Source organism: Apodemus sylvaticus, chromosome 22 (assembly GCF_947179515.1).
Source record: "Apodemus sylvaticus chromosome 22, mApoSyl1.1, whole genome shotgun sequence".
Taxonomy (NCBI): Eukaryota; Metazoa; Chordata; class Mammalia; order Rodentia; family Muridae; genus Apodemus; species Apodemus sylvaticus.
In genome coordinates this window covers 9,561,313-9,577,667 of record NC_067493.1, presented here as the reverse complement: position 1 = coordinate 9,577,667, position 16,355 = coordinate 9,561,313, and the positions used below count along the sequence as shown (strand labels likewise).

At 35.8% G+C, this 16,355-nt stretch overlaps 1 protein-coding gene across 1 annotated transcript; it reads left to right on the top strand.

Moving 5' to 3' along the window:
* The first annotated feature begins 751 nt into the window (after nt 1–751).
* Nucleotides 752–14,756, top strand: LOC127673276 (olfactory receptor 14J1-like). The gene is made up of 3 exons (XM_052168852.1): nt 752–755; nt 9,867–10,826; nt 13,951–14,756. Exons 1-3 carry the CDS (start codon nt 752–754, stop codon nt 14,754–14,756), a joined length of 1,770 nt encoding a protein of 589 aa, XP_052024812.1.
* The last annotated feature ends 1,599 nt before the right edge of the window (nt 14,757–16,355 follow it).

The following is a 16,355-nucleotide window of genomic DNA, read 5'->3' as shown; positions in this document are numbered from 1 at the left end:
ACACTTGACTCTCTCTAGTTGGGATAAATTGGGAAAGGATATAGATTTTGCTAGGAAACAAGGAATTGTACGCCCAGGAATGCAATCGATCTGGAAGCTCTTGTTCGCTCTTGCCTCGTAGATCAAAAGGGAAAGTGTGCAGCTGAAATTGATTGCATGGCCCCTTATGATTGGCAAAACCTGGTTCGGGCCTGCCTTTCCCCTGGGAAGTATTTAAACATTGTCTCATGATCCTACAGCTATTGCCCAGTTAGTGTTGATGGGAATTCAGCAGTGCTTGCAGTATTTTGGATCAGAGCCTGAGAGTTTGATTAAAATGATATGGCCCTGATCCTGTGTTAATCTGGGTGAGAGGGTCTGTTTGTGTCTTTCCACAGGACCAGGATATCCCTGAACGATTGACACGAGTAATCACCCCACAATCTACTCCGCAGAGCAAGGAAGATGAAGCCTTGGATGCTGTTAGTGGGGCTGCTCCCACTCATAGTGAAGTGTCACGCGAGTGGATGCTTCTCTTGCTCGTGGCCTGGCTGGCTGGATCACCGAAGCCATGTCCTGCCTGAAGGAGTGGGCGGGAATTGGGTCTTTAGCCATATGCCTGATTTTGATCAGCTTCCACATGTAGTGGTGCCTGTGTAAAATGAGGACGAGACAATTGAGACACCAAGCACTAGTGGTGCAAGCCTTCTCGGCTGTTGAGGTGGGTCAATCCCCACAAGTGTGGCTCGGCATGCTAGAAAAGTAGTCAATGATGGGTAAGATTCCATGGACGTGCTACCAACCTAAGAAAGGGAACAAACCAATGCTGTTTGTTTCCCGAGGACGGGAAAGGAGCATTGTCACTCGGGACAACCTAAGCCAGGCATTTTCTCTGCCATTTTATTAATAAAGAAGGGAGAACGGGTGTGGCAGCCATCCCAAGATGGTGCCCGGGCTGGCTGCCAGGTCACATGACTCAACCCTGCATCTTGTTGTTCCCCTTTAAGAGTCACATACGCACTGGAGAAGTGTGCATGCACCCTTTGACGTCATATCAGGCCACTCTCAGGCCATCGTCTCAATCCTATCATGAGCCCCTTCGTGGCGGTCGCTGATTGGTGCAGGTTTGGATATAACTGGGGCAGCGGGCTAGGATCAGGGGCTTCCTGATGTAAGGTTTCCTGAATAAACTGCTTCGAGAAGAGTCTCCCATGTTGTCTCCCTTATTCTGCTGGACGGATAATGGCTGCGATATTTTCTTTTTGTAAGAATGATAATCCCTCATTTTAAAGTGGTAAAACAACTCTTCAGTCTCTATTTCTGTTATTCAGGACATTCTTTCTATGAAAATTTTGTATATAGTATATTTAGTCTTAGATTTTGACACATGTGAGAACAAAAATTGGTCACTTTAGATTTTCAAGATACAACCACAAATGTCTGATCATCAGGCCTTTTACCTCCTCAGACATTAGTCTGTTCTATCCATCTGCAGAGGTATGTAAATTACATTTGATTCGTTTTGAGTTGCATATTTTCTGAAATACTCGTGGTAACCTGTTATTTTATCAGTTGACTGAATTACAACATAAGCAAATCAATTGCATTTCCTAACCTTATATTTTAGATATATTTACATGAGCAGTCATTTATAAATTTTTGCTGCAAAATATTGGCTTATTATTACCAAATGACCTGGGTAAATAGATAATATTTGGTTTATATGTGTTTTTTTGTCTTCTGTCCTAGATGTGTAGACTGTATTCATTTTATTAGTAAAGTTATTTTCTTTTAGATTATTGATCTTTCAAATCTATAAAACAATTTTGGGAATGTTGTATTTTTTGACATTAAATAGTTTGCCTTTTTTCTAACAAGTAGCAAAAGCTTTGTTGTAGGCCCCCAAACAAGAAACATGTGCAATTCTTTTTAAAAATAATACATTTCTCAATGCTTGTTATGTATTTACATTTTTGTGGTTCATTTACATATAATTCACTTTCTATCAATAGTACCTCTGTGATGAACAACCAATGACCGGTGAATTCCAAAGATATTAGACATTACTACCACTCTCTTCCAAGGGGCAAAACACTTCCTCTTCTGATTTTCCTATATCTAGAATGTAAATAAAAGACTAGGTTATTACATTGGTTGCTCTAGCTGGGGACACCAGCTTAGAGAAAATTAGAAAGCAGAAGGTAAGCAAGGAGCCATTTCTACCAAAGTTGGTGAGTTAGGTGCTCAGCTTTAGAAATCAGTGTTCTGAATTCAGAATCCAATCTACAAATCTAAATCAGTAGTATGGCAATCATTATCTGAGTCCAGTTGTCAGCACTGTGATCTGTGCTGGGTCATTTGTAGCCCTGGCCCTATCTTTTCCAATCTTGGTTACCTGCTTTCCAAAGAGATCCTGTAACATACCCAGTATGATTTTTAAAATCCTAATCAAGAAAGTGAGAAGAAGAAAAATAGAATGTGTAGAAGTTAAATAATCAAGTCATCAACATTTTAAATCCTATATCATTTTTGCTTTCCAAAGAAATCTCAGATCAAATAATACCTTGGCTGTCCTTATGAATAACTTTTGTATTTATATTAAGAAATGCCTTGAACAACTTGAAAAAAAGAAAAGAAAAATAAGAGGCATCTCCAAATTTGATACAAACACAAAAGATAGATGACTAATGCTGTCTAATATATAATACTTATAACCGAATAATCCCAGGGTATGGTGATAGTCATTGACCAAAGGGAGCTGGAAAAAGCCTGAGTTTCAATGGCATGTTTTGAATTTATTTTTCCACATGTTAGATTGCAGCTTTTCAGATTCATCCTTAGAAAATGAAGAAGTGAAATGTTTCTTCAATTTATTTTAAATAAATTTATTTCCCTTAGTTCACTCTGTATCCTGTCTCATTTCCTCATTAAAACATATTTGTTACATCACTTACACAAACTTAAAGTATTACTGTTTTGAACACCCACTTGTTCTGTAAAAGTCAGATGAAAGCATTACATTTTCTCCAGGCTGGATTGTTCTCAGACAGAAATGCTAGTCTGAGTATAAACAAGTGAGGCAGAAGGCAACCCTGATTCTCACCTGAGAGAGTTCACTTTTTCTCACTTTGTTTTAAAAGTATTTATTTTAAATTTGATATTAAAATATAATTCACTTTTTCTACATTTCCTTTCCTCCATCCAAATCAGCATATGTACCCTACATTGGACCAAAAATCAAGAAGCAGAAATTATAGGAATCAACAATTCATATTTTTTGGTTGTTTATTATGTTTTGAGGATACTTTATCATCTTAATTTTTTTCCTACTTAAAGATGTGTTAGTTTTCAGTGAAGGTTTTCCTGCAGAGAACATGAACATTTACAAACACTGCCTTGGACCAACACATATAGTGATATAGATAAAAACTCAGTATTGCTATGGAGATATAGGTATAAATTTATTCCTTGGAGCATTTTGCAATATCTGTAGAAAAGTGCCTTGCTCAACATCTTCAGAGAAGCTTCCACATTCAGTATATGGGAACAAAGAAAGAGATTCACAACTGAACAATATACAGAGAATGAAAACCTTAGAAGCACACACTCCTAAATGGAGTATCTCTATTATTTTTTTTCCTGGCAGAGCTGAAATAATCCTGCAAAAGAGGAGGCAAAAAGAAGGTAAGAGTTAGAGGGGATGAAAGAGTGTAAGAGTCAGAGGGGATGGGACTACTATGGAAATGAGGCCTTCTGAACACAGGACTACTAACGCACTTTGAACTCCCAGAGACTGTGGTAGGATGCACAGGGCCTGCACAATTTCACCAAATGGGGTCCCAGTACTGAGAAGAGAAGTGGACAGAGTTCTCATCCCTAACCCAGAAATAAAAATGCAAATGGAATGTTAGTTTTCCTCAGCAGAGTCTCATTCCAAAAACTAAATCAACAACAACAAAAATAAACCAAAATATCAAACAAATAAGCCCACTGCCACTATCAACGATACTTAGATATGCTTGCAGGTAGGAGCCTTGCATAGCTGTCATCTGAGAATCTTCATCCAGCAGCTGATGGAAACTGATGTAGAAACCCACAGCCAAACATTTGGCAGGGCTCAGGGAGTCTTGTGGAAGACTCAGAAGGAGTGAGGGAGCCAGTGGGGTCAAGGACATCTCAAGAAGACCTACAAAGCCTGGGGCCATGGAAGCTCAAAGAGTCTGTACCACCAACCAAAGAGCATCCAAGGACTAGTCCTAGCCCCCCTACACATGTGTAGCTTGGTCTTCATAGTGGTCCCATAACAACTGGAGCAGGGGCTATCACTGACTCAGACTCTGTTGGCTGTCTTTGGATTCCATTCCCCTAGCTGGGCTGCCTTGTCTGGCCATAGTGGGAAAGGATGCACTTAGTCCTGAGGCAACCTGGTATGCTAAAATGGATACCATGGGGGCTGGGGGTGGCACTTCCTCTTTTTTGAAGAGAAGGGGAAATTGGATTATGGAAAGGGGATTTGAAGCATGGGTCTGGAAAGAGAGGAGGCAGGGAAACTGCAATCAGGATGTAAAGTGAATATATTAATTATAAAGGAGAAAAAAAACCACAATGGCATCTTTGAAGTTGTATGTCTCATGTTTTTGGGGGGATTTTTTCTTAATCTTACAGATCCTTTGCATACGTATAATTGCTTCTGGTTTTGATTTCTTTTTGGAATCCCTGGGTGCAGTATGTGAACATGTGTATGTCTTCATTTACTTGTGTTTCACATGAGTTTTCTTTGGCTGTATTTCTTCTGCTTTACTGTGTATGTGTGTGTGTGTGTGTGTGTGTGTGTGTGTGTGTGTTTGTGTTCTGTTCCAATTTTTTGGTTTATTTTATGTAACATTTTCTTATTGTTATTGAAATGTCTGCTGTTCTTTTCTGTTCTAATGAGGGACAGATTGTAGAACTGGATTGGAAGGGAAGTAAGAAGGAACTTGGAGGCATTGGGAAAGGGGAAATCATAATCATAATATATTTGTCTTAGTCCATTTTTCTTTTCTATATAGTCTACTAATCTTTATGTGTTAGTTTTGTTCCCTGCTACTTTACTGAAAACGTTTATCTGCTGTAAGCATTCCCTGGTGATACTTTTGGGGTGACTTGTATATGCAATCATATCATCTGAAAATAAAAGAAATGCTGGGCAGTGGTGGCACATGCCTTTAATCCCAGCATTTGGGAGCAGAGGCTGGCAGATTTCTGAGTTTGAGGCCAGCCTGGTCTACAGAGTGAGTTCCAGGACAGCCAGGGGTATAAAGAGAAACCCTGTCTCAAAAAAAAAAACTATATAAACAAACTTTGACTTCTTCCATTCCTATTTTCTCCCCTCTTTCTTCTATAGTTGTCTTATTGTTCTTGCTAAGACTGCCAATACTATACAGAAAACATCTGGAGAGAGTGGTCAATTTTGTCTTTTTAGTGAAATTTCTTTGAGTTTCTCTCCATTTAAGTTGATCGTGATTGTGTGTGTCCTGTAAATTGCTTTATTATGCTTTAACTATATTCAATTTCTCAGGACCCATTGTAGTAGGGGGCTGGGCTCTCGTGAAAACATGTTATGCTGTTTGTTTGATCATGTTTTAATTTTGGCCTCTAAGCAACTAGATTTTGGGTAATTGTGATTCTAGGTGTTTATATATTGTCTTGTCTTTGTAGGGTGAGTTTTCTATTCCTTGGATTCTTTTGCCTTCACTGGATTTTAGGAGCATTTGTTGGCTGTGTGTAAGTGATACAGAGTCTTTGTCCTTGCCAGGTGCGGACACTGTGGACTCCCAGAGGGAATGTTTTTCTATGTGTTAACAGCTGACAAAAAAATGAATGGGGATAGTTTGGGAGAGTGAGGGTGAAAAAACCTGTAGGTGGGAGGGAGGAAAGCTGTGTCTGTTTAGTCCACAGAGAAGTAGAGAATGTAGAGAAGCGTCTACATGCTTTCTGCTACACAACGGAAAAGATATGGGAGAATTGAGGACTTGAAGAACAGTGAAAGTCACCTACCTACTTCTTTTATCAGTGTAGAAACATAAATATGAATAGCTATAGAAATATAACTTGGTAGCATGGCTGGGCTTATAATAGAGAAAGCAATATCATGATCCATTTTGTCCCTCAACTCCATTGTTTTCAGGAAAGGATTTCAGTATCACCCATCTACAACTAACTGATGCTTCAAATTAGGCAAAGCTATATACAATGCCACCCATCAGATGTTCAGAAAACTTTTGGTAAAATCCTGTAATTACAACACTTTTAAATTAACTGATAGAATTAACTATGCTTACCAATATCTAAATTCTTATGTTTTTTACTGTAATTTATATATTAATATTCCTGTCAGAAATGTACAGTTTTGTTACACAGTAGCTGTCTACATGAGGTATTCATACCAGTAGCTACCCCTGTGAGATACTGACTATGATGGCTAAATCAGAGACACTCAGTTTGGTTATCTAATCAGCTCCTTTGAGATTTATAGGTCTAGTAAGGACTGCAAACCACTGAGCTGGGACAACTAAACACCAAGATCACAAAACCATTCAACAGTTGGAATGTGGAAATGTGTGGAAACCTTAGGGACTCTATGTCCCATGTGACATGTGGTCAGAATAAATGAAGTAAATTTGTCTAAGTCCAAATTTCCCTTTCAAAAGAGAGTACACCTCCAAATCCATCGCCTCTCTACAAGATGACAGCTCTCTGCAATTATTCTCTAGGAACATAATATGATTTAAAAGTCTGCAATCATGGACAAGAAATACGAGAAATTGTTGCTCATCTTGGAGAACCACAAATATCACAAGTCATCCTGAAGTGAGTTTCCTGAACTTGGATGAGGAATGGTAAGCGTTTTATGGAAATTCTAACACGATCTCAAAACCTTAGCTTGGAAAATAAAGATTATCATTATAAATGGAAGCCAGTGCACTTTACTGAAAATAAACCTATTTTAAAAATTCATATAAACATATCATGTAAGAAAGCTACTGAATGAGAAAAGACAACATGTTATATTCTTGCATATGTGACATATGTATAAACAGTTAAAGCACTTCTTTTATTTTAAATTTTTTAATTCGATGTATTTTTTATTTACATTTCAAAATGATTTCCCCTTTTCTGCCCCCCCCCACTCCCTGAAAGTCACATAAGACCCCTTCCCTCCCCCTGTTCTCCCATCCACCCCTTCCCACTTCCCTGTTCTGGTTTTGCCCTATACTGTTACACTGAGACTTTCCAGAACCAGGGGCCACTCCTCCGTTCTTGTACCTCATTTGATGTGTGGATTATAGTTTGGGTATTCCAGTTTTCTAGGTTAATATCCACTTATTAGTGACTGCATACCATGATTGATCTTTTGAGACTGGGTTACCTCACTTAGTATGATGTTAGCTCTCAGATATCAACATTAGAGACATGTAGCCAAGGTCAATGTGATTATTACCCTGTCCCTGTATGTTTTTTGATATGAACAAATTATTATAACTTAATGTCAATATTGTTACTTAAGCTAAGTATTATTAAATTTTTTCTATCAAAATGTTTACTGTAAGCTGATGAAACTATTTGTGGATCAAGTGACGCCTATTTTAGAAAGGACTCAAAACATGTGTCCTGACTTATTTACCTGAATGATCAATATTACTCAGTTTTCTTCAGTCTCAGTTTACTGGTTTGATTTTTCAGATTAAAATATTAACATAAAACATTAGCATTACTTGAACTAATTTGATTTATCAGATTAAAATATTAATTTAAGTGAACTAATATAAAATAAATAATGAACAATAATTGCAAATGTGTTTATCATTTGACCAACCTCAAAGAAAAATACTATCAAAGCAAAGAATTTTGAAAGATGAAAATTATGAGAAACATAAGGGAGATCTTTGATTTGCTCTGATTTCTACTGTGTATATGAGGCATTGAAGAAATCAAACTGTATGGAAATATTCTAGAAAGATTCAAGTTTTGACTGACATACACAAAACAGGGGAAAAGAGAATTTCAAATGCAAAAGTTGTATCAGATGAAACAAAAGTTACCTGATTTATTTAATAGTGTTTCATTTTTCTATAGATGGAGGGTCTTTCTGTAGAGCCCACACTTGTTTGAATTCAGCATGATGCTGCCACAGGTCCAGGGACTCATTTTCTCATGCCATGGATGGCTCTAAGACCACTTAAATTACAATCAGATTCAAATGTCCTACCAAGTCATTGGATGTATGTTTGGAATTATTTGGTATCAAATTAATTCTTGCAAAAGAAGGATGAGGGAGGTGGGTGAGTTTGTTTTGTTACAAGAGGTATGCCACTTAATATAAAATGCCTCAACATTGAAAAGGATGACCTCAAATTTTATTCCGCAATTGCATTTGTAAGCACGCAATTTTTAGGTAGATACAAAACATATCTGATGACATTTCATAGAACTTAAAATGTCAAAATACAAACCGGGCATGTTGTTTTCATTAAATAAAAATCCCTAATGGGAAAAAAACAGAAAGGACGCTAACACTCCATTAAATTACAATCAACCATCAAACACCAACATCCACCTTTCAAGGGAAGAATCGTGGGTTATTTTTAATCCCTCAAATATCCAAACAAAAGACAACGAACTAAAACATGACTTCTATCTGAAACATAAATGACTTTAAATTCCCATTCTCTTATTGGATGTTGGCCATTTTTCCTCCACATCTTAAATCATAAGAAATCACCATCTGTCTTTGCAATTGTCTTTGCTTATAGAAAATGCTAATACCTATTTGATGGCTAAACCTGAGATTAGTAGTATAAGCGGCAATGAAATAAAAATAGAATTCAAACAGAAACTATCTGACCTCTAAAATACTCTTTAAAATGAAACAGTGTATGTAAATTGAGAGTGGGGTGTGAGTACTGCCTTTGCACCAGTGTTTTTGTTATTGATTTCAATAATACCTGCATGGTAATTTAAGCCCAGTAGAACTATCATTTTAACACTTGATTCTACAATGACCAATAACTTCTTGCAGTAACAACAGTATTGGTCACTAAGAGAGAATAGCTTTTTCCAGTAGAAATGCAAACATATTTTAATTCCTGGTATATTTAAAACCTACTCATCCATAGTCCATCATGTGCGTTTATTGATGGCTTAAAGAAAATCAACAGGTTTCAACTGTGGCAATGGAACAGTGCTTTTGCATGGAGCAAACACAATCACATTCCTTGAGAGAACCAGTAATGGACCACATGCACATGCCCCTCTAGCGACTGCTTTGTGATTGGATAGTGTGAGATCTATGGAGATGAGAAAAATGTGATCTCACTTACTTTTATCATCAAGTAGAGTATAGTTCACACTATTCCACAGAAGAGAAACAGAAGGAACACTGCTCAATTCATTATGTAAAGCCAGTTACACTGAGTATTCTTCCTTGAAGATGGAATGGTTCCTGTCTAATCAGGAACGTGTCGCAATTTCCTTTCATAGAGAACTTCATAAGAGTTTTTTTTTCTACTTCTATCATGTTTAATGTTCTAAATAGATGTTAAGAACTGGTTAAGTGAATATTACTTTTAGCTTCAGAAGATATCATGTATATTTAAGAGGCATTTATCAATTATAAATTATGTTGAAGACTTCAAAATGTCAATACTGAGTTGTATATTTTAAAATAAATTGTATTAGTTTAATAAAAATAAATAAAAACAAGTACAGTATAGATAGATCACATATCTACATAGATAATATATACTAAGATGATAGAGTATATAGAGTAAGTATTGAAATAAATATTGACAAATAATGCCTAAGGGTCTGTCTTTCCACTGCATGTAATATATTATTCTATTCTTCAGCTCCTACCACAACTTCTATAACCAAAATAATTATGGAAAATATAACCACAGTGAACGGATTTCTCCTCAAGGGGTTCTCTGACAAACGTGACCTTCAGATCTTGCATGCTTTGTTCTTCTTGGTGACATACCTATTCGGCTCAGCAGGGAACTTCATCATTATCACCATCACAACACTGGACCCACAGCTCCAGTCTCCAATGTATTACTTTCTGAAGCACCTTTCCATTCTGGACTTTTCATCCCTTTCTGTCACAGTTCCCCAGTATGTTGAGAGTTCACTGGCAGGAAGTGGATATATTTCATATGCACAGTGCATGCTGCAGATTTTTTTCTTCACAGGCTTTGCTTCGAGTGAGACGGCCATTCTCACAGTGATGTCTTATGACCGCTATGTGGCCATCTGCCTCCCTCTGCACTACGAGGTCATCATGAGTCCCAGAAAGTGCACTTTTGCTGTGGCAGCTGCGTGGCTAAGTGGAAGCATCTCTGGAATGTTATACACAATAGGTATACTCTGTATCAGATTCTGTGGTGACAGAATAATTCACCAATTCTTCTGTGATGTCCCCCAGTTGATCAAGCTCTCCTGCTCTAATGATTACCTTGTAATAATGGGAGTGATTAATTTTGTGTCTCTAATGGCCTTTGTCTGCTTTATTGGGATTGCCATCTCCTATGTCCACATATTCTCCACAGTTCTCAGGATGCCCTCTGCTGAAAGCAGATCTAAGGTTTTCTCTACTTGCCTTCCCCATCTCTTTGTTGTCTCATTGTTTCTTTCTACAGGAATCTTTGCTTATCTAAATCCAACCTCAGGTTCTACGACTGCTTTGGAGTTTTTATTCTCTATCATTTACACAGTATTACCTCCAACACTCAACCCTGTTATTTACAGTCTAAGAAATAAGACCCTAAAGAGTGCTGCAAGGAAGTTACTATTTAGTACAACATTTGCTGGTTGGAATCATTTGGCCCATTGTTTATGATTGTTTAATTATATACGTGAATGATTTTAGTCATTGGGTTTTCCTTAGACTCTAATGAATTGTAATGTTTTGTTTTCTTCTCTTGTGCAAAACTAAATTATAAAATCATTTACTTATGGAAGTACATTGTCTTATTTCTTTGCATTTTATTATTAAATGTGCTGTCCCATCAAATTAATAAACATTTTAATAGCCTTGTTATATAGAGTCACTAGTTTTTAGTCCCTAACACATACACATGCAGACATACTCACAATCTCCATATATTTCTAACATTTTTGCAGAGGCAATATTACAAAAATTTAAACACAAACATGAAACTAATAGCTCTAGGTCCACCACCAAGTTATAAATTTGTCATTAACTTATTTTTAAATTTTATTTTAAAATTATTTTTCTCTAGTAGTATACATTTGGTTTAAATGTATATGATACCAGTAGATGAATTTGCATATTCTTACAGTTAAAATTTCCCAGAACTACAGTTTTCAATTTATATTCAAATTTGTCTGTATATATTCCCTCATTTTTACTATATAAAATATCTTCAATACGTAATTATTGTTAAGTCATTTGATACATGCATTTGTAATTACCAACCTTTGTCTCTATAATTCTAAAAAATTGGTTTATTGAAACAAAGCATATAAAATATTCAACTCTTAACTGATGTGATCATATGGCTTTCTACAAATAAGTCATTTATGTGTAAATTAAAATGTAGGTCCTAAGCACTTCTGAAACTCACGATTTTATTTGTTTATGAAGAGCTATAGATACAGTCAGAAACTCAGAGCTGGATGAAATCCTGTCAGATGACTGTAATATGGTGATAAACAGAACTGGAATCTGATGAAATTCGTATTTCAGTAATCATCCTAATCCACCTTTGCAAAATTTCTTCTAATGTGTGTTAGCTCAAGAGATCAAACACAATAAAAATCCTTGTTAGTGTTCATATTGTTAAAACCCTATACATTTCTTTTCTTTTTGTAAGAAGATTTATTAGAATGATAATCCCTCATTTTAAAGTGGTAAAACAAGTCTTCAGTCCTATTTCTGTTATTCAGGCCACTTTTTTCTATCCAAATTTTGTATATAGTATATTTAGTCTTAGATTTTGACACCTGTGAGAACTCGATGTCAATATTGTTACTTAAGCTATGAACAGGTAAATTTTTTTTCTGTTTAAATGCATAACTGCAAATGATGAAGTTATTGGTGTGAATCAATGGACACCTATTTTAGGAAGGACTCAAACATGTCTCCTGACTGATTTCCATGAATGGTCAATATTACTGAGCTTTCTCAACTTGCAGTGTACTGGTTTGATTTGTCAGACTAAAATATTAATATTAAATGAATGAGTTTGATTTATCAGATAGAATTATTAATTTAAATGAACCAATATAAAATTTATTATGAACAATAATTATAGGTATGTTTATCATTTTACCAACCTCAAAGAAATATACTATCAAAGAAAAGAATTTGAAAACTGAGAAATATTTGGGAGATCTTTGATTTGCACTGATCTCTATTCTGTATATGAAGTATTGAAGGAATCAAACAGTGTGAGGATATTCTAGAATGATTCAAGTTATGATTGAGGTACACTGGGCAGGAGACAAGAGGCTTTCGAATATAAAAGCTCAACCAGATGATACAAATTTATCTAGTTTATTTAACAGTGTTTTATTTTCCCATAGGTGGTGGATCTTTCTGTGGAGCACACACTGGTTTGAATTCAGCCTCATGCTGCCACAGGTCTAGGGTCTTAGTTTCTAATATCATGTTTGGCTATAAGATCACTTTAATTACAATGAAATTCCAACATCCTGTCACGTGTTCAGATGTAGGTTCATTCTTTGAGAAAGAGGTGTGAGCGTGCTGGACTGAGTTTTTCCTGTTACAAGAGATGCCATTAAATGAAAAATGCCTCAAGATTGAAAATGGTGACCTCAACTTAGTACACAAATTTTAAGAAAGCGTGAAACTATATGATGAAATTTGATTTTATTTTGTTGCCTAGTACTCACTAATGGAACAACGACAACAACAACATCAAGAAAACCATGCAGAAAGCTGATAATTCATTTTATGCTCATCATCCCCCAAACACCAATGTGCAACTTGCAAGGAGAGAATGATGGGTTATTTTCAATCCCTCAAATAAGAAAAAGACCATGAACTAAAGCAAGAGTTCTATTGGAATCACCAATGGAAACACCAAATTAAATTTGCAGTCTCTTATTGGATATTGGCCATTTTCCTCTCATCTTAAACCATCTCAAGAAATCACCATCTGTCTTTGCAAATGTCTTTTCTTTTGGTAAGAGCTAATAACTCCTTGGTAGCTACATCTGAAGGCAAGTACTAGTGATAGTAACTAAATTCAAATGGAAGCTGCTTGTCCCCCAAATACCCCATAAATGAAATAAGTTATCTAATCTGAATGCATCATGTGAGCACTCCCTTTACGCAAACATTTTTCATTTTGATTTCAGTAACTCCTGCATAGTATTCAAAAGCATTTTATACTTGATTCAACAATAACCAATATTTTCTTGCTATAATGACATTATTGTTTTCTAAGAGAGAATAGCGTGGACAAGCAAACCATATTTTAATTCCTGGTATATTTTCTAAAAATGTCTATTTCAATCGGTAACATGGTACCCTGTCTGAGCTATACATAACCAATCCCATCTATGTTTAAAAACCCATTCCACAGTCCTTCCATCACTGACTGGCTATTGATGACTTAAAGAAAAGGAATGAGTTTCAATTGTGGCAGTGAAACAGTGCTTTTAAAGGGGGCAAACAAAAACACATTCCTTGAGAGGATCACATCTACACCTGTAGGTGAGTGGATAGTGTGAGTTCTATGGAGATGAGAAAAAAAAATGTGCTCTCACTTAAATTTCTCAACAAGTGTAGATAGATGGTAGAGATAGATAAACAGAAAAATGTATAGATAAATAGTAGATGATAGATAGTATGTAGAGACTAATTATTGAAATAAATATTAATGAACACATAACTATTGCCCAAATGTCTTTCTGCTAAATTTAACATACTGCTTTATTTTCCAGCTGCCATAACAAATTTTGTTTTCAAAATGATTATGAAAAATGTAACTACAGTGAGTAGATTTCTCCTCATGGGTTTGTCTGACAACCATGAGCTGCAGATCTTGCATGCTTTGCTCTTCTTGGTGACATACTTATTCGGCTCAGCAGGGAACTTAATCATTATCACCATCACAACACTGGACCCACAGCTCCACTCTCCAATGTATTACTTTCTAAAGCACCTTTCCATTCTGGACCTCTCATCCCTCTCTGTCACAGTTCCCCAGTATGTTGACAGTTCCCTGGCACGAAGTGGCTATATTTCATATGGACAGTGCATGATTCAGGTTTTTCTCTTCACAACTTTGGCCTGGAGTGAGAAGGCCATTCTTGCAGTGATGTCTTATGACCGCTATATGGTCATCTGCTTCCCACTGCACTATGAAGTCATCATGAGTCCCAGAATGGGCACTTGGGCTGTGGCAGCTGTGTGGTTCAGTGGAAGCATCTCTGGAACTTTATGTGCAACAGGTATACTTTCTATCAGATTCTGGGGTGACATAATTATTCACCAATTCTTCTGTGATGTTGCCCAGTTGCTCAAACTCTCCTGCTCTAATGATTACCTTGCAATAATGGGAGTGGTTAATTTCGTGGCTGTAATGGCCTTTGCCTGCTTTATTGGGATTGTCATCTCCTATGTCCACATATTCTCTACAGTTCTCAGGATGCCATCTGCTGAAAGCAGGTCTAAGGTTTCTCTACTTGCCTTCCCCATCTCTTTGTTGTCTCATTGTTTTTTTCTACAGGAACCTTTACATATCTAAATCCAACCTCAGACTCTCCAACTGCTTTACAGTTTTTATTCTCTGTCTTTTACACAGTACTACCTCCAACTCTCAACCCTGTTATTTGCAGTCTGAGAAATAAGAGCCTAAAGAATGTTGCAGGGAAGTTATTGTTTAATACAAAATATTGCTGGATGGAATCATTAGGCCCATTGTTTATTACTGTTTAATTATACCCATGAATGATTTTAGTCTTTGGGTTTTCTTCAAACTCTAAGGAAGAGGAATGTTTTGTTTTGTTTTCCTATACATAAACTATGTTATAAAATCATGTACTTATGTAAGTATATTGTCTTATTTCTTTGCATTTTAGCATTAAATGTGTTTTTCCTTAAATTGATAAAAAATGTAATAGCCTTGTAATATAGATTCACTAGTTTTTACTTCCTAATACATAAACATGCAGACATACTGACAATTTCAGTATATTTCTAACACTTTTGCAGAGGCAAAATTACAAAAAAGAAAACCACAAACATAATACTAATAGTCCTAGGTCCACCACCAAGTTATAAATTTAAGTCAATAATTTATTTTCCAATTTTTATTTTAAAATTATTTTTGTCTAGTAGTATACATTTGGTTTAAATGTGTATGATATTAGTAGATGATTTTGCATAGTCTTACAGTTGATATTTTCCTGAACTACAGTTTTCAATTTATATTCAAATTTGTCAGTATATATTCCCTCATTTTTCCTATATAAAAATATCTTCAATACTTAATTATTGTTAAGTCATTTGATACATGCATTTGTTATTACCAAGCTTTGTCTGTATAATTCTAAAGAATAGATTTATTGGATCAAATTATATGACATATTTAACTCTCTTAACTGATGTGACCAATAGGGTTTGTAGAAATAAGTCATTTATGTGTCAATTAAAAATGTAGGTCCTAAGCACTTCTTAAGCTCTCATGACTTTACTTGTTCATGAACAACTATGGATACAGTCAGAAACTCAGAGGTGGATGAAATCCTGCCAGATGTCTGTAACATGGTGATAAACAGCAATGGAATTTGATAAGATTTGCATTTCAGTAATAATTCTAATCCACCTTTGCAAAATTTCTTCAAATGTGTGTTAGCTCAACAGATCAAGCACAATAATAATACTTGTTAGTTTTCATATTACTAAAATCTTATATATTTCTTTTCTTTTTGTAAGAAGCTTCATAAGAATGATAATCCCTCATTTTAACATAGTAAAACAACTCTTCCGTCTCTATTGCTATTATTCAGGACACTTTTTCTATCCAGATGTTGTACATAGTATATTTAGTCTTAGATTTTGACACCTGTAAGAACAAAAGTTGGTCAGTTTATATTTTCAAGATACAACCACAAATGACTGTTCGTCAGGCCTATTACCTCCTCAGACGTTGACCTGTTCTTTCCATCTTCAGAGGCATGTGAATTACATTTGACTCTTTTTGAGTTGCATATTTTCAGAAATACATGTGCTAGCCTGTTATTTTATTAGTTGTCTGAATTACAGCATAAGCAAATCAATTCCATTTCCTAACTTTATATTTTAGATTTATTTACATGAGCATTCATTTATAAATTTTGGCTGA

What these genes read in the sequence shown, in the direction of transcription:
- LOC127673276 (XM_052168852.1), top strand. An exon ending in ATTTAGTACAACATTTGCTG is followed by an intron (nt 10,827 to 13,950) that starts GTTGGAATCATT and finishes TTTATTTTCCAG; the next exon opens with CTGCCATAACAAATTTTGTT.